This window comes from Serinus canaria, chromosome 1A (genome assembly GCF_022539315.1).
Source record: "Serinus canaria isolate serCan28SL12 chromosome 1A, serCan2020, whole genome shotgun sequence".
Taxonomy (NCBI): Eukaryota; Metazoa; Chordata; class Aves; order Passeriformes; family Fringillidae; genus Serinus; species Serinus canaria.
In genome coordinates, this window is record NC_066314.1 from 12,989,499 (window position 1) to 13,015,646 (window position 26,148).

The 26,148-nt window shown below is 36.1% G+C and overlaps 1 protein-coding gene across 3 annotated transcripts in view; it reads left to right on the forward strand.

The window, feature by feature from the left end:
• Window positions 1–26,148, forward strand: part of KMT2E (lysine methyltransferase 2E (inactive)) — a 56,815-nt gene that overhangs the window by 25,542 nt on the left and 5,125 nt on the right. For all 3 annotated transcript variants that reach the window (XM_009086842.4, XM_009086841.4, XM_018910283.3), the window contains 19 exons: window positions 107–336; window positions 1,948–2,028; window positions 2,202–2,260; window positions 6,400–6,572; window positions 7,580–7,618; window positions 9,226–9,438; window positions 10,835–10,965; window positions 12,048–12,165; window positions 12,316–12,425; window positions 13,273–13,534; window positions 15,364–15,462; window positions 16,210–16,374; window positions 17,340–17,648; window positions 19,483–19,737; window positions 19,914–20,058; window positions 20,764–21,017; window positions 21,166–21,222; window positions 22,093–22,656; window positions 25,585–25,886. In XM_009086842.4, coding sequence (XP_009085090.2) covers window positions 107–336; window positions 1,948–2,028; window positions 2,202–2,260; window positions 6,400–6,572; window positions 7,580–7,618; window positions 9,226–9,438; window positions 10,835–10,965; window positions 12,048–12,165; window positions 12,316–12,425; window positions 13,273–13,534; window positions 15,364–15,462; window positions 16,210–16,374; window positions 17,340–17,648; window positions 19,483–19,737; window positions 19,914–20,058; window positions 20,764–21,017; window positions 21,166–21,222; window positions 22,093–22,656; window positions 25,585–25,886 — 3,566 coding nt within the window. The remainder of the gene's footprint in view (window positions 1–106; window positions 337–1,947; window positions 2,029–2,201; window positions 2,261–6,399; window positions 6,573–7,579; window positions 7,619–9,225; window positions 9,439–10,834; window positions 10,966–12,047; window positions 12,166–12,315; window positions 12,426–13,272; window positions 13,535–15,363; window positions 15,463–16,209; window positions 16,375–17,339; window positions 17,649–19,482; window positions 19,738–19,913; window positions 20,059–20,763; window positions 21,018–21,165; window positions 21,223–22,092; window positions 22,657–25,584; window positions 25,887–26,148) is intronic.

Genomic DNA, 26,148 nt, shown 5'->3' on the forward strand with positions numbered 1-26,148 from the left:
CAAAATTAAGCCTGAAGTTCTTTGCCAAATGAATTCTTACGTTTTGGCTTGAATAACCATCAGTGTGTGAGCATTTACAATTAATCACCTTTTCACAAAATTCTAGGACCATAACTATGGTGCTCGGCCTCCTCCAACGCCTCCAGCTTCTCCTCCTCCATCAGTGCTTATAAGCAAGAATGAAGTAGGCATATTTACCACTCCCAACTTTGATGAAACCTCCAGTGCTACTACCATCAGTACATCGGAGGATGGAAGCTATGGAACAGATATTACCAGATGCATTTGTGGCTTTACACATGATGATGGATATATGATCTGTTGTGACAAATGCAGGTAATGCATATTAAAAAAAATAAAAAGTAAAAATAACTTAAGGCTGCACTGAAAGTAAATGTAACTAAATCGTGTTTTAATTACGATGAGTCGCAAGAAATTTCCTTCCATCAAAAAATCCTTGAAGGTTGTGTGTTTTTCTAATAGGCAACATAGTTAAGGTCAGTGATTATTTTATAATTTAATTCCAGTCAGTCTTGACTCCTCATGAATTTGGTCATGCATTTGCTTGTTCAGTGCTGCTTAATAAGGGTATACCTTTTTCCCCTCTAAAAGGGATGTCTGTGCTGCTCTGTCCCAAGTTATTTGTTAGTGGGGTAAAATGAAGACCTAGGCAATACTTAATGTACATGTACTGAGTAATAAAGCATCTTGGTGAATTATGTATATGTAAATCAAAGAACTTGAAGGATGCAAAATTATATCAAAGAAACTTCTTGAGTATTGGTTTCTCTGTGCGTGATCTTTCTGATTACTCTTCATTTTTCAAAGGATTTGGTTAATAAGTATGAAAAGACTAACCTAGTTTCTTAGTGAAGAAGCAGAAGTTAAATATTTAGACATCTGAGTTTATGCTTAAGCACCTTCTTGATCACAGTATAATAAGATACTGCTTTTGAATACTTGGAATTGAAAAAATAAGATTAGAAGTTTTTAGAGCTGATACACTTAGCAGGAGAAGACAAATGTTGTGTTTCTACTCAATATTAGCCTGTATTCTTACATTTAGTTAATGAATGCTGCTGGATTTGTTATAAATTTGTCTATTTATAAAACAATAGTCATAGCTAGTTAAAATATTAATTTGAGCTCCTTTCTTCTGTTACGTAACAAGCTTGTTAGTAATTTTTGATGGTCTTAAATTCTGATAATCTTGCTCATTCTTTTGAAATGTATCAAGATGTTCTTGTAGCAGTGGAGTTGTAGGCAGTCACCAGTTAGGTGTAGAGTCTTTTTCCTTTGAAAAAGAAATTCTCTGTGAGGAGTTGTGAATTTACCACAACTCTTTCCAAGTGGGAAGATAATTATTTTTGTGTCCCTCATCCTTCTAGCAATGTAGGGCTGAGTGTAAACTAGTGTTTTATGTTAGCCTTCAGTCTAGTAAGCAGTCTCTTCCCTGAATCTGGGAAAAAGTCAAAGCTCTTTCTGTGCTGTTCAACCAGTTTATAACAGGGTGTATAAAAATGTGTGCTTATTTTTTTTCTTAAAATATATAAGGAAATCAAACTGTACCTTAGTGTATATTTCTTTATATAGAATTATTTTATGTACCCATTTCTAAAAGGGAATTGAATCCTTCTGTTTAAAACCAAACCACTTGTTGCTATGTAAATAGTAAGTCTTGTTGCTGAGGGTATTTGTCTCTATCTTGTTCTCTATTGTGATAATTTACCATTTTATTTCTGATGTTGGAGAAAAATTTCCAAGAGAGAAAATGAGTCAGCTAGCAGAGTGGTGGCAAAGATAGTGATTGAGATGTAGTTTTAAGCAGTATTCAATCTGAGTAAAGATGACAATGAAAAAAAAGAGCCCTTTACTTTCTCTGTGTATTGTGCATGCAATTTTAAAATTGAACTTTAAAGTTGGTGTTTTGCTTTGGTGTTTCCATAGTGTCTGGCAGCACATTGACTGTATGGGGATTGACAGACAGCATATTCCTGACATATATCTGTGTGAACGTTGCCAACCCAGGTGAGTAGTTTGGTTGATTTTGAACTCTAAAATGGAATGGAACAGTGCACAACTGCTATTTTTCTAAGTATCTGAACATGTAGTTACTTTACTGTTTATTCTGTAATAGTCAATGGGAAATTATAGAGGTCTATTTTAATACTTAAATGCACTGATTTATTTTCTAATTTCAGGAGTTTAGATAAAGAAAGAGCAGTGCTGTTGCAACGAAGGAAACGAGAAAATATGTCAGGTGAGTAAAATTTAAAGGTCTTTTCTTAGTAAAGGTGATAATATAAATCTAAATTATATATAAAGACTTCAGAACACTTACATGGTTCCCACAGTTTTGAGAGCCTTCAGCATAAAAGGTTCAGTAAATCACTGCCTTTTACTTGACTGTATTGTTACCAAGATAACATAATATCAGAATTGTCATAGCTCCACCTGTTTTATTAATGGTTTACAGCACTGTGGGATTTTTCTAGCAGTGCAGAATAATTCAATCTGTTCAACAGTGTTGGAGTTTATTAGTAAGCAGTGTTGCTTTTATAATAACTGTAACTCCTTTGACTAAGGTGCTGAAAATAAAGTGGAAAAGCTTTACGTTTCTTCTTTTGGAATGAGGGAGGGTTTCTAAGACTACTTTCATTCTGGAAAAAAGTTTCAGGAAGAAATCCTAATTCTTACATGTTGGATGTAGATTGGGTGTTTTGATATGGCTCTGGGTTTTTTTGGACAATGGGAAAAGTTGTTAAACCAAGCCGATACAGTGGGGTAGTAACGATGTTTTGGGGGCTTTTTGCCTTTGATAACCAAGGTGGCGTGTAGTGCAAATACCTATTTCAGTCTGGGTATTTTATGCAAATAGTTCTTGAACTTGTTCACAGGATTTCAAAACTCATCTGGCCTAACTTGTTAGGAGTTCTGTCTGGCCATTACCAAAGCGTGTTGTAGAATTCTTGGTTGACAGCTGGTACTTTCAAGCTCTATTACAGAAGTAATAACTTGGGAGGAGGTCATCCTCCTTAAATGTACATGGTTTACTTCCAGATCATGTCTCTGAGGTAATGGAGTGTGTGTGTATTTTAAGATTTCTTTTAAAATTACCATGTAGATACGGTCCTGCTGCCCACTTCATACGGCTTCAGAAAGTCTGAGGGGTGTGTGGCACAACTGTGCTTCTTGGTGCAGTTGACACTTGGTGTTGTCTGGTACTATGTTGCCTAAAGTCTTTTAAAGGTGTTAATGACCTACTTACAAAACCACGATCATTTTTTTGTTTTGTCTGTTTTCATTTTAACAAAACCAAGCTTATTTTATAGAGTTTTGGTTGACCTACCAGGTTAACCAAATTTAAATTCTAAACATTTTTGGATATTAAAATTATTTTTGTTTATTCTTTTGAAATAGTAGAACAAGTAGATTTATAAGTCATTTGGAGTTAATGAGTTCACTGACTGGTCTGATAATACTTTGAGGTTGAACTTGAATTTTCATAACAAATAGGGAAAGTTGATGATCTGAGCTATTTAAATAATCTCTTGGGATTTGCAGACACACTATCTGATCATTTACTGTAAACTTAAGGGAGGAGAGATTAAAAATCTTAGGAGGATCTGATGAGATCTTACCTTTGAAGTTCATGTTTAACCCTCCTCAGTCTTGATGATCAGTGTTCTAAATGTGTTACATGAATTCAGTAGGAAAGGAAATACTAAATGGTAAAGCAAAAGTATCAAAACAGTTAAAAAGGCAAATTCTGGTTCTCTTTAATCTAAAATGTGATCAAAGTGCAGTATTGATTACTGTGATTTATAATACATAACTTCAATGTCTGTGCTTAAACCTCTTAATTTCTATTTAGCTTGGGTGAATGTAGCTTATGTTGACTGCTGTACAGTTTGGTTGGACTTAGTGATTTTGGGTATAAACTGAGACATGTGAGACGTTAGTAAAATGGGCAGTTTTCACAGATGATTTCAAGTAGGAAAAGCAAAAGTGGCATCAATTTGAATGGATCATTTCAATGGTTTAGATACTCCAACAGAATGTTACTTTTAACTTAATTACTAGTAATTTACAGGTGTTTGATAAAAAGTAAGTGTATAATTTGGATGCTCTTTGAATAAGTCTGTATATATAGGGCTTTTCACTTAAATATGAGAATTCTTTAGAGTAAAATGTTTCTGTTGTAAAGATTTCTTAAGAGTTGCTGGCTTAGCTGTGTTTCATCCAAAGGTTAACAGTGGGGAGAAGGTAGTAGATTGATTGGTTTGCTTCAAGAAAAGAGCTTCTAATTGAACATTTCATGATAGAAAATTGTGTGTAAGCTTTTATGTGTAATCACATCATCACTTTTTCTAGCAAAGTTTTTAGCCCATTGTTGTGGGTCCTGTGGTTGTATGAGATGGTGTTGATTTTGTTTTTCTGGTATAAAACAGTTCTGATGCAGCTTATTGTGCAGTGGATTACCGACTGTGGTTCAGTGAACTGAGCACCTTTGTTAAGCCAGTACTCAGTTGTATACTGGATATTTTGGGTTTCACCAGGGGGTTTGTTTCGGGTTTTTTGGGTGGGCTTTTTTTGGTGGGTTTTGTTAGTTTGTTTTTTATTTTTTGAGATAAAATATCTAGATGTGTAACTTAAACAAGGATGTTGCTTTAAGCTGCTTGATCTAGAAATTGATGCTGTCAAGATCACTTGCTGCTTATGGGTAAATGAATCTGGGCCCAGAACTTGTGAAATTTGGAGAGTTGTGTCTTTGCTTCTGACATGCAAACTCAATATGTCCCCTTAGAGTGCTTTACCAAGGCTCTTCAAAGTGAAAGCAGGTTATGTAGGTTAGAAAGGAGTGTCTCAAAACAACTCTATGTAATTATATGTTCAGCTGAGGTAATTATTCTTTACAGTAAGTTAGAGCACAGTGTAGACAGCAATACTAAGATGTTGCTTCCCTAAGAAAGACAGTGTTTTCTGGGGTTTGGGACAAGGGGGAGAGGCATGTGGCTGTGATGTCATGATTCTGTAGGCACTAATGTATGGACTACAGACACTGACAATTTTAAGTTTCTGTTCTGGGGTTTTTGTATCTCAAGCATTGGTTATTCTGCAATTTATTCTTCTTTGATTAGACATTTCTTCTTTCCTTGTGCTTTTTATGCTCATTTAGAAAATATTCTTAGCAAAGATGTTAACAAATTCAGAAAACATCAATTCCTAGCTTATGAAGTATAATTATGTGCCTGATACGGTGTTCAAAAGAGTAACCAAGATGGTTAATTGGGATTGTTTGCTATGCACAGAAGAATCCTGTTAAGGAATATTGTGCAGGAAAAATCCTGAGTAACCAGTACCTGGAGTTCTTTATTTAGTAAAGAGGGTTTTGAGAATTAGGACTGCTGAGTGCACTGATTAAAGCAACATCCTTCTGAGAGCAGAAGGAACGTTTTCTCTGCTCTCATAATAAGTATTTGTAAAGCCTGCTTCTGTGACATATGAGAAAGTTTTGCTTAGCATGAAGTGTATTTACTGAATGCAGAATATTTGGAAAAGCTGCTAAAATCTGAGAGGCCTTTACTGAGCACATGCAAACAACAGTCTCTTATCTGTGTGCATCATCTCTTTTCCAATCCTCCCCATCCTTCACAGCCTTTCATCTTGACAGAACTAGGGTAATCCTGTTTCAGGTCAGGATATGTGTTTGTCTGACATAAATGCTGATGTATGCTAGATTTCAGGCTTTGGCCTTTAGGTCTCTGAGAGCCCAGCACAAAGAAACAGTATCTGTCAGTTTATGTCTGATTGTCTCTTTTCTCTTCCTGAGTAGCAGAATGTTACTGTTAGGGGATTTTGACTACAACAGGCTTTCGGCTAAATTGACATATTAACCCCGAAAAAGACACTTGACAGTGCAAATTGCAGCTGAAATAGTTGATTATGTCTGGGACAAGTGATTAATTAATAAAGCTTCACAAGAAAAGCTGGTCAGTCATTAATTTTAATCCCTTCTAGAATACAGTCATCTGAGAGAATCCAAATGCTGTATTACAAGTAAAAGCTACATATAAGTGAATGTGTTAACAGATTTTTTTAACCTTTTTTGTTCTGATTCTAATTTTGTTTAAAATGGAATATGGTCAATAATTCTATTCAAAGAATGTAATTTAATCCGGTACGTTTTTCTTACCTTGCATTACAAACCTGTCTTAATTACCAGTTTCTCATTAGTCCTTCATTTTTATGCTGTTGCAACTGTTGGTGAATTTTGCATATGAGTGCTTGGAGCATTTGTCATTATGAATTTCTGTGTTTTGGAGACAGATGTAGAGTAGCTCGTGAGTGTTCTTTCTGCAGTACTTAATTATTTACAGAGTATTCTTTGTTTTAAAGATGGGGACACCAGTGCAACAGAGAGTGGTGATGAGGTTCCTGTGGAACTGTATACAGCTTATCAACACACACCAACGACAATTACTTTAACTGCTACAAGAGTTACAAAAGTCAATGATAAGAAGAGGAAAAAAAGTGGAGAGAAAGAACAGAACATTGCAAAATGCAAAAAAGTAAGTGAATGTAATTTCTCTTACTACTTTGTGTTATAAATTATAGCTGTGTGACATTTCTTAGCAAGAGACACTGATTTAAAAATCAGGGATTTGGGTACCTGGTTTTAGCTTGAAATGTATTACTCTGCAGTAAATGATAGTCTTTCTGGGTGCCTGACCCCTGTGACTCCTCCTTATATTCTGCCTGGGCATGTTCAGTTTTATAATTGAGGCAGAATCTCACCACAGGAATTGTATTTACTGGACCATTTAAAATAGTTAGAGGTGGTGCCATAACAGGCTTTGGGTTACCTGAAGAAGAATTCCTTGGAAGTCTTCATTTGTGGTGGTTTTAAGTACGGAAACACTTGCCATCAGTTGTCCTCATGTGACTCCATTTATTTGAGTAGAAATTGTGTGGAAGTATGCTGTTATGAAGCTAGCTGCTAAACTAATCAGAGTAAAAAATACTGACATTATGCTGTTTAGCTACAGATGTGTAAACAGTATAATATGTGAAGATAAAAAATTTGTGATGAAGTACATGGAACTTCCTAAATAAGTGGGAACTTCCTAAATAAGTGGTTTTCGTAGTTCATTTCCTTGGCTTAGATAAGAAATTTGTTCTTTAAAACTTCAAAGTCAGGATAAGTTATTGATGTCTTTTTGGAAATCTTTAGTAAAATGTTTCCTTTTGATTGAATAATTCTTAATACAAATCTGTTGCCATGTATTCTTCTTTTACCTCTGATATTTTGGCTTGGATTCTGAAATTCTGGAGAATCAAGTTGTAATGTGAGAGAAAGGTAGAGGTAGCTGACTACTGTGCACTTAGGAATGCTGAATGGTTTTCAAAATACATTTTGTGAGATGTAAACTCTTACCTTCTTGAAATTTCAGCTTAGTTTGTTCTGTTGTTTTCATCTTTCATGTTTAATTGAAAAGTTGTTCATTAATAGGTTTTCAATTCCTTAAGAGACTTTGTATTTCCTCCAGTGAATATGAATATCTTAATTTTATTCCAGGCATTTCGAGAAGGATCCAGGAAATCTTCAAGAGTAAAGGTAATATGATTTTGCTTGGGTTTTTTTTTTTCAGACCTTAACTGTACGTTACTTAAATAATAAGCATCAAGACTATAATTGGGGCTATACACTAAGAACTACAATATTCCCTTCTTGGTAACTAATACATTACATATGCATCACAGTGATTTTAAATTAAGGTATGAGCACTACATCTTTGTCCTGCAAAATTAACTGAAATTAGTGCAGATTTTCATTTCAAGAGCCAGTGGATTAATTGGAGCTCATGTGTGCTATGCAAGGGAGTAAAATTGAGTGAACGCCTCATTTGAATTTAGTGGCTCCAGCTTTTCATAACTGTTTAGCAGTGAAATAGTGAAATGACTGTATTGAATTTGAAAGCTAAGTTAGTAGTTCTGCTCTGTCAAACTTCCATCTACACCTCGTGGGACTCCTGTATATCTGGCAGGATTTTACTCACTGGTACTGGCATAGTCTGAGGGTATCATATTGGGATGTCTGCTTTGTAAGATTGAAATATTACAGCAGTCTTTAAATTTTCTGTGACATAAAAATGTGCATGGTGTGAGAACTAGGTATTTCCATAGTTCGTTCATGCTTGGAATATAGAAAAAAAAGTGGGATGCAATTTATGCTTCAAATATCTAAGATGTGCCTTGGGAGCAGTGAAGATGGAATTGGGGAAGAAAAATCTCTAATTTTGTGGGGGTTTTAATATGGTGCTTGTAAGGTTCCATTGTTTTTTTCATGGTTGTCTTAGCATCACACCTTTGAAATGCTATTTGTGTGTATGGTCTTCTTCATGCACAAAAGAAATGTAACCAGGTAAATTGAATTGCTGAACTACTTGTGTTTTATTAATGTTTAATAGTGTTTCTGCTCAGGTGGATAGAAAAGGGAGCGTTGGCTGGCTGCTGCTGTCCATAAGGAGCTTTGGTTGGCTGCAGCCTGGCTGCTGCTTGTGAGGTCTGGAGGTACAATGGCACTTTCTTTAAAAGTGAAAGGATCTGAAGCACTGCAGAAGGAAATTGTATAGTGAGGAGCAGATAAGGAGAGAAAAATTTTATGTGCAAAGCCTGTAACATTAGGGTCACAACCTTAATGTAGCAGGTGTACAATAAGTAAAGTTTAGTAAGTTATGCAGCAGAAGAAAAGATACAGCATGATCTTTGAAGTTGGAAGGGGAATATCAGTTCTGTGTATTACAGGATAAAAGCTGGAGTTCTCTGTATTTGCATATATTCACGAAAGTTGAGTGGGCAGGGAGATCTGACCCTCCAACTCCTGCACTTAGATTCGTGATGCAGTGCAGTTGTGGGAGGAAACAATGTCACTCTCCATTCTCTTCCCACTAAGAGCAGGAATCACTGTTGAGGAGGGAAAGCATTCCTGAACTCGAGTGATACTTATTAAATAATAAAGTTCTTAAAAGGACAAATGTAATGGGACTGAATCTAACTCAATGTTTTTAAGCAATACAAAGTTTTATGCTAGACTTGCTAAAGAAACCCAACCCATAAATCAGTGGCATACCTTTGCCCATCATTTTGTGTCTTGTTATAGAATGTTTCTTTTTATTTTAGTATCTTGCCTTCTAATATCTGGTCACTTACTTCAATTTTTAGGGCACAGCTCCAGAGATTGATCCTACTGACAGTTCGAACTTTGGATGGGAAACTAAAATCAAGGCATGGATGGATCGTTATGAAGAAGCAAATAATAACCAATACAGTGAAGGTGTCCAGAGGGAGGCACAAAAAATAGCTCTCAGATTAGGCAATGGAAATGACAAAAAAGAAGTCAGCACCAGCAATCTGATTTTCAAACCTCCAGTAGAGGTAATGAGCTGTGCCTTGTTGTGTTACTGCATGCTGTGTTTGTGTCATGACATTAGATGCCTTAAAAAAACCCCAACCAACCAAGAAACCCCAAACCAAAACAAAACAAAAAAAAAGTCAGAGGAAAAAAACACAAAAAAAGGTACTTCACATTCACTTTTTGTTCCTTGTCTCACCAGATTTGAGCATCAGTATTTTAACATATTTTTCAGATTTTTATACATTCTATACCACCCTGGTTATGTTTACATTTGCATATCATTTATCCTAAAAAGTAGCTAAGGTGTTAGTTTCAGCCTGAACATTGCGTTGCCCTTAGACTGTCTCTTGACACACAGTCAGCTTTAGTCAACTTTGCTGCTGTTTCTCTTTGAAAGATATCTGGAGTGGTTAGAGTAGAAAGAACCACTGGAACTGAATTTTTTTTTTTCCCCTACTATGTGTATCAAGATGTTCATTGTCTAAATTTTTCTTAAGGTCTGGTAGGTGTTCTGGATGTTCATGGGTGGTACTTCTGATACTGATTCTTTTTTAGCTCGTGATCCTGTAATTTCTAGTTTATGAAGAAATTGTGCAATGTTTTTTTTCTAGCCTTATTTATCAGTAACTTACCAGTTACTTAACAGTCTTAAAATCAGAACCATATAAAAAACTTAGCATTTTGTAGCAGAAATCTTGAGGAGTAGTTACTGTAGCAGATTAATGGAAGCATCTTTGCTTCTTTTTCTCAAAGACCATCATGGCATATGGGACACCCTCCTTAGAGGAATATCCCTACTTACAGAGCCTTTTGCCTACATAGAGGCTACTTCCTTTTTCATTGGTGATGACAGTTATGAGAGGTGTGAGTTCACTAATTGCCAGGGTATGTATTGGTTTTTAATTAAAGCCATCCTTCCATCTAAAGATATGAAAATGAATTTGGAAATTCTGTCAGGATTCTTTTTTTTTTTTTCAGATTATAATGTTATTTTCCTGTTCTCTTTTTTTTTTTAATGAGTTGTGACTGTTGTTTTATGTCTGCATGTTTTGTTTTGTTCAAAGGAATTGAAGTTTTTTGAAAGTTGTGCAAAACAATGCAGCAATTCATCCTAGTCATGGTGAGAGTTAAGTGCCCTAAAGGCTATAGTACTTGAATTGTAAAAACATGAATATGTTGGTTTTCAGCCATGTCCTGGAGAGCTAGGACCACAGCATTCCAGTGTCTAAATTGATAACTAGTAGCATTTCTAGGAGAGCAAGACAGCTTGGTCAGTTCAGTCTGGAGGTTTAATTACAAAAAGAAGGGGCTTTTTTAGTTCATATAAAATTGTTTAATAGTTGAGAAAACACAATATGCTATTAATGGAAAAATGGTAGAAAGTAAAAATTCCTAAATGAATCTATGTCTTTACAGAGTTATGTGCAAAAAAACAAGAAAATTTTAAAGGCTGCCAAAGACTTGCCTCCCGATGCACTTATTATTGAATACAGAGGAAAGTTCATGCTGAGAGAACAATTTGAAGCTAATGGATATTTCTTTAAAAGGTTTGTTCATTCTTAATGTTTCAGTCAAGTGATTGTTTAAATGATGTTTGCCAAACTGTTGCTTCAAGTACAAGTGGATCTTAGTTACCAGCAGTGTCTTGTATTTTACTTTGTCTGATTAAAAGTAGTGACAGCTGGAAGTTTTTCTGTCCCTTTCTCTTCTGGATATCCTTACAGATTTGTTCAGGAGCTAGTTTTTTCTTTTTTGTTCCTCCCTGATTATAGAATTCCTGCATGCTCAGTTGGGTGGTTGAACACCTTAAACCAGGAAATAAGACAGGTTCTGCCATTGTAAAGTAATGAATATGTTAATGGTAAAGGCTTTATCTTTTGTGAGAGAAATGGATTTTAAGTCCATGAGGCTGAGAATGAAATTGGACACAGGTCAGCTTGGAGCTGTTTTAGTGCCAGAGTTCTCTAGTTAGTTTACTGAGCAGTGTGTGACTGCTTCCTTCTTCCTGTGGATTGGTTTTGATGCTGCCACTAACTGCATGAACACACCTCCTCGGGAATTTGTAGAAGGCCTGTTGGGGGAAGATAGAACACCCAGCTTTTGCTCAGTAAAGATAGAAGGGTTGATTCCTTGGCACTTGGAATAGCAGAATTTAAAGCATGACTTCATAAAGTATTTGGAGGCCCCTTTCCTTCAGGAGGGTTGGTGCTAGTGATGCTGCAGGTCTTAGGCAGGGATGTGGTGGTCGTACTCTTCAAAAAAATCATGTGGCATATAAATTTCTGAGTTTCACTTTGGGACCTGTCATAAAAAAGTTTAAGAAATTTGAAAAACTTTAACTGTGTGTCTTCCATGTCTAGTGCTTGGTGTGTTAATGTTCTCCCTGTAGATCCTATGCAGATGATACAGGGGACTGTAACTCCATCTTGAGGTATTCTGAGAATATATGTGGGGAATGTACCTGTTAAAATCATGAAGCTTAAACATAAACATGTCATTCCTGGGTTAACCTCCAAATTTGGTGTATTGTACCAAGCATCATGTTACAAAGCTGACTGATAAGGAGAATAAGCACTGTTTAGCATCTTCAGAAATTATGAAATTCCCAATTTTCTTGTGTGTTTTTCAGGCCATACCCGTTTGTTTTGTTTTACTCCAAATTCCATGGGCTAGAAATGTGTGTTGATGCAAGGACTTTTGGAAATGAAGCTCGATTTATCAGGCGTTCGTGTACACCAAATGCAGAGGTGAGCACGTTTAGGAAGTTAAACTAGGTTTATCTTGCTTAGGAATCTTCTTTTCCATGAGATTCCTGGTAATTTGAGCAATCCCTACAATTTTTATACAAGAACTTGAAAGTAATTTGTGATAATATAATAACATTCTCTTGACTACAGGTGAGGCATGTAATTGAAGATGGAACAATTCATCTTTATATTTACTCCATCCATAACATTCCAAAGGGAGCAGAGATTACCATAGCATTTGATTTTGATTATGGAAATTGGTAAGTGTTTGAGAATGCTGTTCTAAAATACTTCTAATGCTCAGTAAGTTACTTTGCAATTCAGAATGGCTTTGGTTTTGCATCATTACCTTCTTGCATGTTTTAATAACACAAAGCTCCTTTGTTCATTGTAAATACAGTGCCTGTGTGTGTGTGGGCAGAGTTGTGTATTTTTATTACTGCATTTCTGTGGCCTGCTCTTAAACCAGCTTGGATGCAGTGCTGTGCAGACATGCCTTTGCTGCTTGACCTGAACTGCATGTGACTACAGAGTACGTGCGTTAATCAGCACGGGTTCAGACTGTCTCAAGATACTGGGCACTGTTAAGAGTTGTAGAAATACTCCTTCTAAAAATACGTAGTAGTTGTGTTTAGTACCTGAAACAACTGACAGCCTCTTTCAGTTGAACATGTTTGAATTTCCTGTGTATTCAAGGGGAGCTTAAAATTGTGCAAAGTGACTCTGAGTTTGGGATGCTCGTGCTGTAAACTGTGTCTGCCCTTTTTGCATATAAAATGAACTGACTTCATGCGTCTGTTTTGTGGTGGTATATTTCCACCTAGGATTATACTCAGGTTTTAGATGTCTTTAGGCCTTCAAGCAGAATACTAACCTTGCATTTAAAAGAATTCTTTGTGGCAAAGCTAAAGAATTAACCAGTAGAAAAGGTTTTTGAGTTATAGTGGTGTTGTATATTGTGGTGAAAACTTGAGTCACCTGGATTTTAACATGGTTGGTTTGCATTATAGCACATGTTTAATGTGAAATATCAGTGATTTAGTATTGAAGGGTATTATTGCTGTACAACCTAATCAAATATGCGTTCTTGCATTTAATTACTTGCAGTAAATACAAAGTGGATTGTGCTTGCCTCAAAGAAAATCCTGAGTGTCCAGTTCTCAGACGTTCCGAGCCTACAGAAAACATCAATACTGGATATGAAACTAGAAGGAAAAAGGGAAAGAAAGAGAAAGATGTTTCAAGAGAGAAAGAGACTCAAAATCAGAACATCACATTGGATTGTGAAGGAGCAGCCACCAAAATAAAAATTGCAGATAATAAACAGAGGAAGCTCTCTCCCCTAAGGCTGTCCATTTCTAATAATCAGGTACTGACACAAAGATGCTCAGAAATAAAAGCTCTTAAATATAGGTACTCTCCTTTTATATAGCTACTAAAGGAATTTTAACTAGTCACTGAAAAGCAAATGTGGAGATTTATCAAAAGTCAGAATGATGGATAAGCTGTTTAGAATTTTATATATTATTTTCAGTTTTCTTTAATATTCATTTGTAATTAAAGCTGTGTTGGACCTTTTTCCTCTGAATGTCTTTGTGACTTGCTGATGTGAAGGCCTCATGTCATGGTTTTAGGAGCTTCTAGTCTAATACCAGTCCATCTTGAAGTGCCTTTTGGTTAGTTTGCCCATGTTACTCAGAAGTATTTTCAACATAGCATTACATAGCCCTGCTCTTAAAACAGAACTCCAGCCCAGAATACTGAGTGTTGACTGCAACTCCATTTTTAATGGAACTCTACAGCTCTGTGTTTAATTCAGTTGGGAGGAAGAAAGTGTGTTTTGAAACTAAATGTGTAGGTAGTATGGTAAAGCTGTCTGGTAATGTACTGTGGTAGTAATTTTTAAATTAGTCTTTTTTTTTAATATGTCACTTTGAAAGAACTGTTGGGAGGGGTCCATGACATAAATTACTAATTTTGCAGAGCAGCTATTAATGATAACTGTTCAACATTATTAGATTGTTACCTTATTAAATGTCTACATTTTTTCATTTTGAGGGTAGTGGTGATGGTTTTTTAAATATATGATGGTTTTTTGATGATGATTTAGGGGCAGAGAAAAGGGAGTTCCTCTGGGAGGGAGAAATACCTCTTTCTTTTAACATCATTTTAGAACTCAAAGAAGTAAGGTAAAAATGAGCATACTGACACCCAGTTTTCCTAAGATGATAAATAGCTTAAAAATGCTTGGAAGTCCAGGAGATTTGCATGTGACTTGCAAATTATGGTCTCCAGCGAGGAAGTATTTTAACCTTCTCATCTTGAGAGTGATTTTTATTTGTGTTTTGTGTCATGTTTTCGAGAAATGATAGCTGATATATGGATTCTTCTCCTAATCTTTTAATGTAATATACAGTGCTTATATAGAACATTCACAGGAGAACTTGTATTATTTTTCAAAATTGAAGAGTAGGAATTGTGGGAAGAATAAAGCTGTTAAAAGTACATTAACATTTTCCCATATACTTTCTTTAGGGTAGCATCAAATATATCACCCCAGGAAAAAGCTACTATTTGCCTGGTCTCTGTGTTTATATATATGTTTTATGACAAACTCTGAATCTTTTTCTAGTCCTTTATGTAAACGTGAAATTATTGCATATAGGACTAGTGAACACTTAATTAGTTTCAAAGATACACTTTCCTGCTTGTTTTTTCTTTCAAAACAGGAAACAGTTGTTAGTTAGGTAGCTTTTGTGTTTCCATATGATGTGGCACCGTCATTTTATATATATATATATTCAAATGGAAAATGTGACTTCAGTTGAGTACACTTCAGAGCTGAGCAAAACTTTGGTGTAATTGATAACATCTACTTTGGCATTCATTCTGTTTCACTAAAAGTAATACTTTTTGTGAGTGGATGATATAAGGCTCCTAACTGTTTAACTGATTATAAAGTGGTTAGAGCAGTGGCCATTGTTAGTGTCCAAAAGTTTCCTTTGTTTCAAAGGTTTAATTCTGATACTACTTTTTGCTGAGTGGGATAAGGGAGTGGGGATGGAACACTTTTCATCCTGATTTGTTGATTTGGTTACTTCTCATGTAGTGATCTGAGGATTGAGTTCTTTGTAGGTTTTAGTTGACTCTAATTTGCAAGAGTAGAATTTCTGTAAAACAGTAATTTCCATTTTGCAGGAGCCAGATTTTATTGATGATATAGAAGAAAAAACTCCCATTAGCAATGAAGTAGAAATGGAATCAGAGGAGCAGATTGCAGAAAGAAAAAGGAAGATGGTAAGTTGGGAAGCAAGTAGCTGCCTAAAAGGCATCATTAAGGTTTAGTGACACCTGCTCTTCCCATGCTAATTGCTGCCTTTTTGTGGGCTTGTAGGATCTGCGCATGTGCAAAGTCAGATCCTTACATGAACTTAGCCTTAAAATGCAAGGCTTGCTATTTGAGAACAGTTCATCTGGGTTCATCACTGCATTCTGACAAAAATCTGCTTTTATCTTCAATTGTCTATCATTTTTTTAGTGTCTTTAGATAATTTCTGCAATGCCTGGTTTAGATCTCATTATTTGCTCTTTATTATTGCTTGTTATTTGTAATGGCCATTTGTATAGCTAGCATTGGGAATCAAGATTTTCCCCTATTTTATTTGAATTCCCTACTTGAATAAAAAGTTTCAGAAATCCTAATTTTCGGATTTTGGTAGAACAGTGTTAATAAAACTAGCATCTTAAAATCTGCCTTTTTTTGTTAAGTATTCAAAAAATCAGGCAAGTTCTTAAATTCAGAGTAGGATTTTCTTGTTTGTCAAGCTGGTATGGATGCAAGCTTTTCTTCAGAAGTCTAGTATTTGCAGTGATTGTAACACATATCCCTTTAATCTGAGCTTCTGCTGAACTTGATCTTCATGTCAGACATATACTGAACGTGTGTAGAAGTCCTTGAAAAGCAGGAGCAAGAGTAATTACATATTTATATGTATATGGAAGATAATGACTAAAACTGAATATGATTATTGTTAAATCCATCAGACGAGAGAAGAACGGAAAATGGAAGCTATCCTGCAAGCTTTTGCCAGACTAGAAAAAAGAGAAAAAAGAAGAGAACAGGCTTTGGAAAGAATCAGCACAGCAAAAACGGAGGTTAAATCAGAATGCAAGGAAGCACAGATTCTCAATGATGCTGAATTTATTCAGGTAGTTATCTGGGGCTTTATTTTAAAGCTAGCTTTTAACATTGCATATTTTATCAGTTTGGATGGCAAGCTGCATGTTAAGATGTATGATTTTTTTTTTTCTCTGAACTCAAATACACGTAACCAAAATGTTCTTTTACATTACATTTTATTATCCTGAATTTTTTTCCGGATAAGATACATAGAGAATTCTTTAATGAAGAATTTTAGTTACGTGAATTTATGCAAACGTACACACACACACACATACCCTCTGTGTAATTCAGTCTGTCTTTGAAGTTCAGGATAGAACATTTATCAGTGTTGACTTTAGCCACAGGAGGTGACTGTTCTTGGGCACCCTCTGTAACCAATGGAGAGCCATTTTTTTCTTCACTGGGTTTTTCAGGAACACATAGTAATATAATCTTTGTTATTTTAAAGGAAATGAGTTAGTAAAGTCTGGGGGTTTTTTTCTGTGTTCTTGCAGATGATATTTAATGTTTTATAAACAGTTTTTAACTCTTAGCGGATTCTTCTTTGTTTGCAAATACTCATATAACGATTCTCAATCTAGGTTGTTTCCCTGAGCTATGTGTGTCAGCATTCTCTTAAGACAAAGCTAAACACCTAGTAAACTATGAATTGCCAAAGGAATATTGGACTGAAAGACATCATGATATAAGCAGTTGATTTCTAGCTTATGGATGAATGGATGTCAGTTCTTACACAGATCTGTCATGATCTGACTGGTGATGGGTGTGTGTGAACACTGCTGATGATACAGCACGTGCTTGGGAGGAAACTACAGGAAATCCTGTCATTTGCCTTCAAGAAGGAGAGAATTATTGTCGTTCTGACATCAAAAATGAGATTAAGACTTATTCTGTAAAAGAAGAGGGAACAGACTTCTTTTTTTCCCCTAAGAAAAATAAGTAGCTCTAAACGTGTATGGGATCTGTTTACTTGACTTTTGTCTTGTCCCAGGAACCGGCAAAAGAAGAAACTGCCACCAAGCCCACCCCAGCCAAAGTTAATAGAACTAAACAGAGGAAAAGCTTCTCCCGGAGTAGAACTCACATCGGACAGCAGCGCAGGCGGCACAGGACTGTCAGCATGTGTTCAGATATCCAGCCCTCCTCTCCTGATGTGGAAGTAACTTCACAGCATAACGAAACTGAGAATGCAGCACTGGTAGCTGAGCCTGAAACAGAAACTGTTGTTACAGAAATGGTTACTGAAACAGAAGCTCCAGCACTTAGTAAATGCCCTACAAAGTATCCAAAAACAAAGAAGGTAAGTTTCTTGATGGACGAGGAAAATATAGACCTCAACAGAATTTTTAAAAAATTATAGGCTGCTTCATCAGTGTGCAACTGTATGTATGGGTTGTTTTTAAAATGTTTACTCATTTCTTGAAAAATCACCATTGTAGTCACTCACTGGTACTAGATCAAAATGTGTGTAACATTGTGTGGTGGAAGTTAGCTTGGATTTAAGACACTTCCAAAATACATCTTCAGAGCAATTTTGGAACAAAATGTTTTCTCAATGAGCTTTCTAAATTGATTGAAATAATATACATAGCCAAAATATAATTAAAGCTGAATTGAAAGAAAAACCCGAGGAAATAAAAGTTGCCTTTCTTCCTTTGTTCACTATATGCTTCAGATAGCAAACAGTAATCTCCAGGGAACTCACTAACTCCTAGTACTTCTCAGATGTCTGTTCTGAAGTCAGTGAATCTAAACACCCCAAGTGTGTATGTGCATGGAGGGAAAATTCTTTAATCTTAAATGCTTTGCTTTTGAATTTCTTTCCGTTAGACTGCATTGCAAAAAAGTTGTACGAAATGGTACAATATTAAAAGGCAATCAGAAATCTTAAATCTGCAAGCGCAGCTAAAGCAGTACAGCTTTCTGCTTTAAACTTCACAGAATGCATTTAGAAGTATTTGTAGTGTGATTTACAAGAAGTCCTGAAAATTTTAATCAGTAGAGGAAAAGGTGGTGGGCGGAAGTCCTAGATCAAAATTTCTTGTCAAAAGAAAAATAACATTTTTAAGATGATTTTCTGTCTTAAACCCCCAAACATAATTTAGATTGGCTTTTTCCAAAAGGTACCTGAGTCATTCTGTAACATTGTTTATTTGCATCACTGTTACATTCTTGTGGTGGGGAACACTTCTTCCTTTCTTGCCTGTTGCATAGCAGAAAAGAAGACAGAAATGTTTAATACTCTGAAACAGCAAAAAAGTGCAGTAAAATTCAGGCTTCAGGTATCAGTGAAATGTCTCTGCATTGCATCCAGTGTACCCTAAGTGCAGAGAAGGTCTTGCTTTAAAAATTATTAAAATAAAAATGGGTTTTTAAAAGATAAAATAAAATGTATTTTGATAATTTGTGTTAAAGTCTTAATATCATACTAATAATATTTAATGTTGCATGCCCTTAATTTTGAATCAGTGTAAAATCTAGGAGGTTAGTTTATCTGTTAATAAAAACTAAAATCTACTGGCATATTTTTTTAAAAACACTGAACTAGCTAGGAAAGACTAGCCTTTTTAGACCAGTGTGTCTTTGTGTTAAATTACACCACATTTACTGCTACAGTTAAAGAGTGTTGAAGGCAGCTGCCTGACATGTTGACTGAGGCGCAGTCCTGACAGTATGGAAATCTGATGAGCAGCTTCTTTAACTTTGCTCTGTTAGCTGTTTCTCCTCAGCCTGGATACTCAGGCACAAATCTAAATTTTGTTTTAGAATTCTGTTACTAAATTGACATCCTAAATACTGTTGATCTGGGCACTTGTATTGTAATGTTCAGTGAGAATTAAATGCAAAAGAACTAAGTGTAGTTTACTGCAAAAGAAAATAACTAAACAACCCTGCCCCTCCCCCAAACTCATGTGTAAGCAAATCTGTACTGATTTCTTATGCTGTTCCCATGATTTCACTAAAACTGAGCTTGTTCTTACCAGGTATTCTTAAACTTGGAGCCTGGTAACAAACTGTATCTGGTTTGTGCAGTAGTTAACTAGGTGAATAATTGAACTAAACACTTCTAAAAAGCCACTGGTAAACACACTCATAAAACACTAATTTTTTTTTTTTCCTCTCTCTCTGTTTAGCACTTGGTTAGTGAATGGTTAAGTGAAAAGAGTGATAAAGCCGGGAAGCCTACAGACACTCTACCAGAAAGGCCTCTACGCATAACCACGGACCCTGAAGTTCTGGCTACCCAGCTGAATTCTTTGCCTGGTCTCACTTACAGTCCACACGTGTATTCAACTCCAAAGCACTATATCCGTTTTACTTCTCCATTCCTTTCAGAAAAGAGAAGGAAAAAAGAACCTGTGGAAAACATTACTGGCTCTTGTAAGAAGGTAATGCTTCCTTTTGTTACAGTGTTCGATCCCATATTAATTAAAAAGAGGTCTTTATTTACTAGCATAAATTCAGGCAGAAAAAGGCTGTTTAACAACTGAGTCATGCTACACATTTTGAAATGTTTATCATTGAAGTTTTAAGTTGGTAATTAGAACTTCTTTGTTTTTTACAGCGTTGGTTGAAGCAGGCTTTGGAAGAAGAAAACTCAACAACGATTGATAGATTTAATTCACCATCACAAGAGAGATCTAGAAGTCCAGCCATCAATGGTGAACATAAAAGTCCTTTATTACTGAACGACAGCTGTTCCTTGACAGGTGTGAAGCTTTTGTAAATACACTACATAAGAGCTATGATCAAGTAGCTGATTGTGGAGCACTGTGTTTTTAAATTGATGACTTGATGAAAATTCCAGGGGTATCTGCATGTTTTCCTGATACTTTCTTTGAAAGAAATGCTTAGTTGCATAGTGCCTGGGAGTTTTTCCCCCTTTAATGTACAATAGATAAGAAACCATTATGTATCCTAGCATTTACAGTCAACAAAAGATTAATGGTTTTGGTATTAGTATGAAGAGGTCAGGTTATAAATTTAATTTTCTATGCTTTCTATATACTTAGAATGCCTTTAAACCTCAGTAGACCAATGTAGCACGCAGGGGGAAAAGCTGTGTAATCTTTTAGGTGTAATAGAAAATTGGAGTGCACTAAAACAAGACTTGCTGAACAGACTTAAAAAAGCATCGAAGTTGACTTTGCCTTCTCTGGAGACATAGGCAGTTCTTCCCAGCATCCTAGCACACAGAATTCACTTACTGATGTGTTTGTAGGCTGTTAAGAGTTTATTTTTCAGGAAGCCTGTAGGCTGTTAAAAGTTCATCTATCAGCAAGCCTGCCCTTCAGAGATTTTTTTGATCTTAGAATTCTTTAATTTCAAATTCGCAATTTCATTACTTAAAGTACTTAAACAAGTATGATTGTTATGTCTAGAAATCATGTAACTTTTTTCTAATTTTAATACAGATTTAACCACACCACTAAAAAAACGAAGACTGTATCAGCTGTTGGAGTCTGCTTTCTCAGAAACCTCCACACCTACTCCTTCTCCCTATGCCACACCAACCCATGCTGACATCACTGCCTCCGAGCCATCATTGTTTGCTACTCCTCCCAGGGTGAAAACAGAAGATGAAGCTTGTCGAAATGGTTACAAACCCATCTATTCACCAGTTACTCCTGTAACTCCATGTATACATGGAAATACCATGCACTTTGAGGTGAGATTTATAATGAATTTTTGAGCATTCAGAGAAAGTGTTCAGACATTGCAGTATAAATCAGTATTTTGTACTCCTGCTACAAAATGAGGGGGAGGTATTTCTCTAGGCTGAAAAATTGACTTGCAATTTCTTCTTGTTTATTTAGAATATTTCCTCACCTGACAGTTCCCCAGAAATAAAAAGGAGAGCTTACAGTCAAGAGGTAAGGAAATTAGCAAAACCTGCAAATGTATCATTGCAAGTTCCTGAGAATTTGAAGGCTTTACTTGCTTACTCCTTCATATTTCCACTTTACCTGTTATATTTTCTATTTTAAACTGGTTTCTCTCTGTATCACTTAAAAATTGTGATTTGGATCAGGATCACCATCTGTAATGGAAAGGAGTAACTACTGCAATTTATTTGTAAATAGGAACAGAGAGAGAACACTTTGCTTTCCAGACTGTAGTTAGATTCAGATGAATATTTCTCCTTACTACCAGCATTTCTTAATTGTTTCTGTTGATCCCAGTTATGCTCAAAGTGAAAAAACGGAGCAGAAGGTTATTAAGTCAGCATAGGTGGTGGATTAGTTGAAGAGCAAGTGCTGTTGGAATATGTCTGGGTATTCCTAGCCTGCAGGGGGCATGTGTCCTGCCATGGAGCTTCATCCTAAAATTCAGAAGTGTCTTGGAAAAACTTCTCCTTCCTTCTCCTTCTTGGAAATAGACATAAATATGTCAAAATAGGTGTTTTGACACTGAGGAGGATTGCTTTTATGTTGAAGCAAGTGCTTTCTTGCTTCCTGGCCTGGGACTTGCTCCTTTTGAAGCTCTTGCCCTTCCTCTGCCAGTCATAAATAAAACCTGGCACTTAATGTTTATTTTTACTTTGGTTAATGTACATTTTATTAAAATGCTTTACCATAATATGTGGAAATAGTAGAACTAAGAGTCTGGCTGTAGAATTGTTTCTTAAAAATGGATAAATTTGTGCTACTAGAAGGCCTTTAATCCCATTTGAAGGCACATCTGAATGTCAAATAGGTTTGCTGGAGTGTGAAAAAATAGTTACATGTTTTTTCTTCATGTAGGGTTATGACAGAGCATCGATTCTAGCACTGAATTCCTTCAGAAATTCCAACCTGACAGAAATGGGCCTGCAAGAAATAAAGACTATTGGATATTCTAGTCCAAGGAATAGGACTGATGTCACACGGCAGTGCACTGGAGAAATGGAATCTGTGTCAGACCTCCAGCTGGGACTCGAAGTAATTGAGCAAAGTGCACTGCATAAAAACCTGGAAGCCCCCACACATGATAGGACTGATTCAAACAGCCAATTAGAAACTGCTCATTGTGGACGGGGCACAATTTATTCTTCCTGGGTAAAAAGTCCTGACAGGACAGGTGTAAATTTCTCAATGAATTCTAATTTGAGGGACTTGACCCCTTCACATCAGTTGGAGGTAGGAGGTGGATTCAGAATAAACGAGTCAAAGTGCCTGATTCAAGACGATGCAAGAGGCATGTTCATGGAAGCATCTGTTTTTTGTACTTCAGAAGATGGAATTGCACCTGGCTTTGGAAGGACTGTCAATAACGACAATTTGATGGATGGAAATTGCACACCCCAGAACCCTCCACAAAAGAAAAAGGTTATACATTTAAGAATCATTTGGTCTGTCTTCCATTGTCTGCTAATGATGTTTCTATAACAGAAAGAACCCCAATGTAATAAAAACCAACTCATATTTACATACTACGGTGTAGTAGATATTCAGGAGAAGTAATGATGGGCAAAGAGCAAAGCTGCATAAAACTATTAGTAAATTTATTTTTTCATCGTAAAAGATACAAATTCTATTTCATATGAATGAATTGCCCAATAAATAATTGCTTTTCAGGTTTGAAAATGGTTGCTTATGCTGCCTGGTGTTACAGTACTCTTATGCAGAATATATGCTAGCATCATAGAGACCACATACTGTGAACATCTGTTATGAATTACTGCAAGAAGTTGCAAGAATAGATTTACGTTACTCAGACTTGAAAGTTAAAACTGTACGAAAATCCTTAGTTCCAAGAAATATTTTTCTTGGCTTAATTGGGTTTTTTTGGTTTTTTGGTTGTGGGTTTTGGGTTTTTTTTTTGTTTTTTCGTTTTTGGTTGGTTTTTTTTTTGTTTTTTTTTTTTTGTTTGTTTTTTGTTTGAAAAATAAGCTCAATCTAAATTTGCTACTCTCGTGGAACAGTTGTTGTAGTTAAGTGAGGTTGTCATGGGTAGCTCAAACCAGGATTGCAGGTTACTTTGTGTAATTCTTAGACTGCATTGTACTGTCAGGTTGACTCCCTTTGCAGAAAGAATGACAAAGATGAAAGGCAGTGGTCTCCAGTGTACCAGCTTGCCTGTTCTGGCTCATCACAGACTCTAGTAATATTTCTTATTTCAAAGGTGTGATTAATTTTCTTTACAGAACTAGTGATGAGGAGGGTGGGGTTTTCTGCATGTGTACATGCCTGCACACTGGGGTTTGGTGTTTTTTGGTTACGTTGCAGCCCCTTGTAGATTCCTGCTGCTCTGGGGCAGCCTGCTGTAGAGCACTGAGGAGTCTTCCTTCAGTAGTTCTTCATCAGAACTGGATTTTTGTTTACTTGCTTCAAGCTGAGACATAAATGGAACAATATTGTAGGAGCTCTGATCTTACCTGGTCACAGCCCTGAGAATTTGATAGATTGTGTGTATGTTACTGTAGCCCTGCTATTTTGGCATATATGAAAAGAAAACATAAACTAAAATTCCTGTAACTTGACAGTCTTCTTTTTCTGAAGGCTAAATTAGACTTCACAAATCCCAGCAGCACTTAGTATTTCAGTAACCCTCCCCACATCCCTTGCTGGCAAGGATTGTTTCAGGTTGTTACTGCTGAGAGTTTACGCAACGCTAATCCTTCACTAAAGAAAGGTATGGCTGCCCCCTTCACCCCCCAGTTCCAGGATTCCTGTCTAAAAGTCTCAGTTTGAAGAAACAGCCAGAGCAAATTGCATCTGTACCCCGAAAGAGAAGGGGGTTTAGGATTTCTGAGGACACACAAAAATTTGAAACCTTAGACAGTATAAAAAGAGAGGTGGTGGGCTAGATCCCACCTAAGGTGAAAGGTGAGAATTCAGGAATTTTGTAGGAGACTCATAAAAGCCTTTTCCCTACCGTCATGTAAGACAGCAGTATCCTTAGGAAGGTGTTTGTAGGATGTTTTTGCATATTTCTGTGGTTTTGTGGACACTTGCTCCTGTTTTCTCTTACTATTGCACAAGTCTTTTATCAATAGAGACCTGTACATTGTGGCCACACTACATGGGTTTCTTAACATTTAAGCTTTCTTTAAAGCAGTATTCTTTAGGGGGTCACTGTCACATGATATGGAAATAATACAAAATTATTTGAAAGTGAGATCAGTTCTTAACCTGAACTTTTTTATGCAAAATCAGTGGTTTTTCACTGATTTTTTTCCCCTGACATATGGATGGGTCTCAGATAGATCTGTTTGAACGCAAACAAACAAAACCCCTTAGGACTGGAAACAGCAGCTGCTTTGGTTTTTCTCTCTGTTTTGAAACATATGTCCAGTTTTATTGCGGATTAAGCTAGTTAAACATTAATTTTTTCATTATTGCACTTTAGTTTGTTGGTTCAGATGTTGTCTAGTTCAGAGCAGGATGTTGATAACTAGAAGAAAATTTATAGACATTAAATGTAATTTTTACCAAACTAGTGTAGTTACTGAATAAAGTAGGTCTGAAGGTTAATATTTCAGCTTTGTAATTCAAATCCTGAAGATTCATGGTGAAAACATTTGAGCAGGTAATTTTTTCACTGAAGGCAATTTACTAACCACCAAAACTGGTTTTTGGTGGTTAGATCGAACTTTGGTGTAGTGATTGTATATGCATAATACATTAAATAGGAACCAAGTGTCATTTTTTTTAGTAAGAGTTAGCTTAAAAATATGTTCTTAATCAGTCTGTCTTCAAGGGCAGTAAAGACAAATTCAGAATAAATGGGAAAAGTAAGTTGCAAATTCAGGATGTTAAAAAAAGGCATGAAGATGCCTTAGAAGAGCTTAGTGAATCCTTTGATATATGATGCAGAAGAGTAGTGGGTTCTCATTCCAGGGAGTCAGTCTGAGACCTGGATGTGACATCTCTTGAAATTAGCTTTACTAGATCAGTGTAATAGTAAAATTCTGCAGTTTCAGGAGAAACTGTACAGCCAACAGAATGACTTCAGCAGTGGACCTTTTGCTGATCTGTGTCATCTGCTTCTTCTCTGAGGCAGAACAACACATAATACTTCTCTTGGCAGAAGCATTTTTTAATATCACCTTTACAGTTGGTAATAGCTCAGTACTTTGTAAATTCCACTGCAGCTGTGGTGAAATATCTTGAATTAATTTTTCCTTTTTTTTTTGAACCAGTTACATGGTATGTATAACTGAAATATATAGTGCATGTAATAGAAACTGTGAGAAAGAAAATGAACAAAACTTCTTTTCTAATGTTTGTTTGTGGGTTGTTTTTTCTCCTTAGGTGTCCTTGTTAGAATACCGTAAGAGGCAGCGTGAAGCTCGAAAAAGTGGCTCAAAGACAGACAGCTTCCCCCTGGTTACTGTATCTCCTCATGCTGCTGGTGGAGGAAATACAAGTAGCAATAATGGTGCTACTGATGGGTATAACAACAGTGGTGAAAATGGGGAGCAAACTGATAACACTGCAAGCCTGCCTTTACCACTGCCAACTACTGTTTATAATGCAGCTCCAGAAGACACTGGCAACAACTGTGCAGTTAAGGAATCTTCCTCCAGTGAGAAGAGTGAACCAGAAGTTCAGTGGTAAGCCACAAAACTACAGGATTCAAGTTTAATTTGGAATAATTATTTATATGAATCTAAGTCTTTGGTATTTGAAATCTGTTTTTCATTAAGACTGCTGTTGCAGGTTACTGACTGGAAGCTTTTCTTCCAGCTTACTGAAGAGTTGTCTTACCTTTTATCTCAGAAATACAGCAGACATCTCATAATAATTCAATTACGAGAAGAATTACCCAGAAGATACTTATTAAATTATTTTAATATATCTTCTAATGGCAAAATA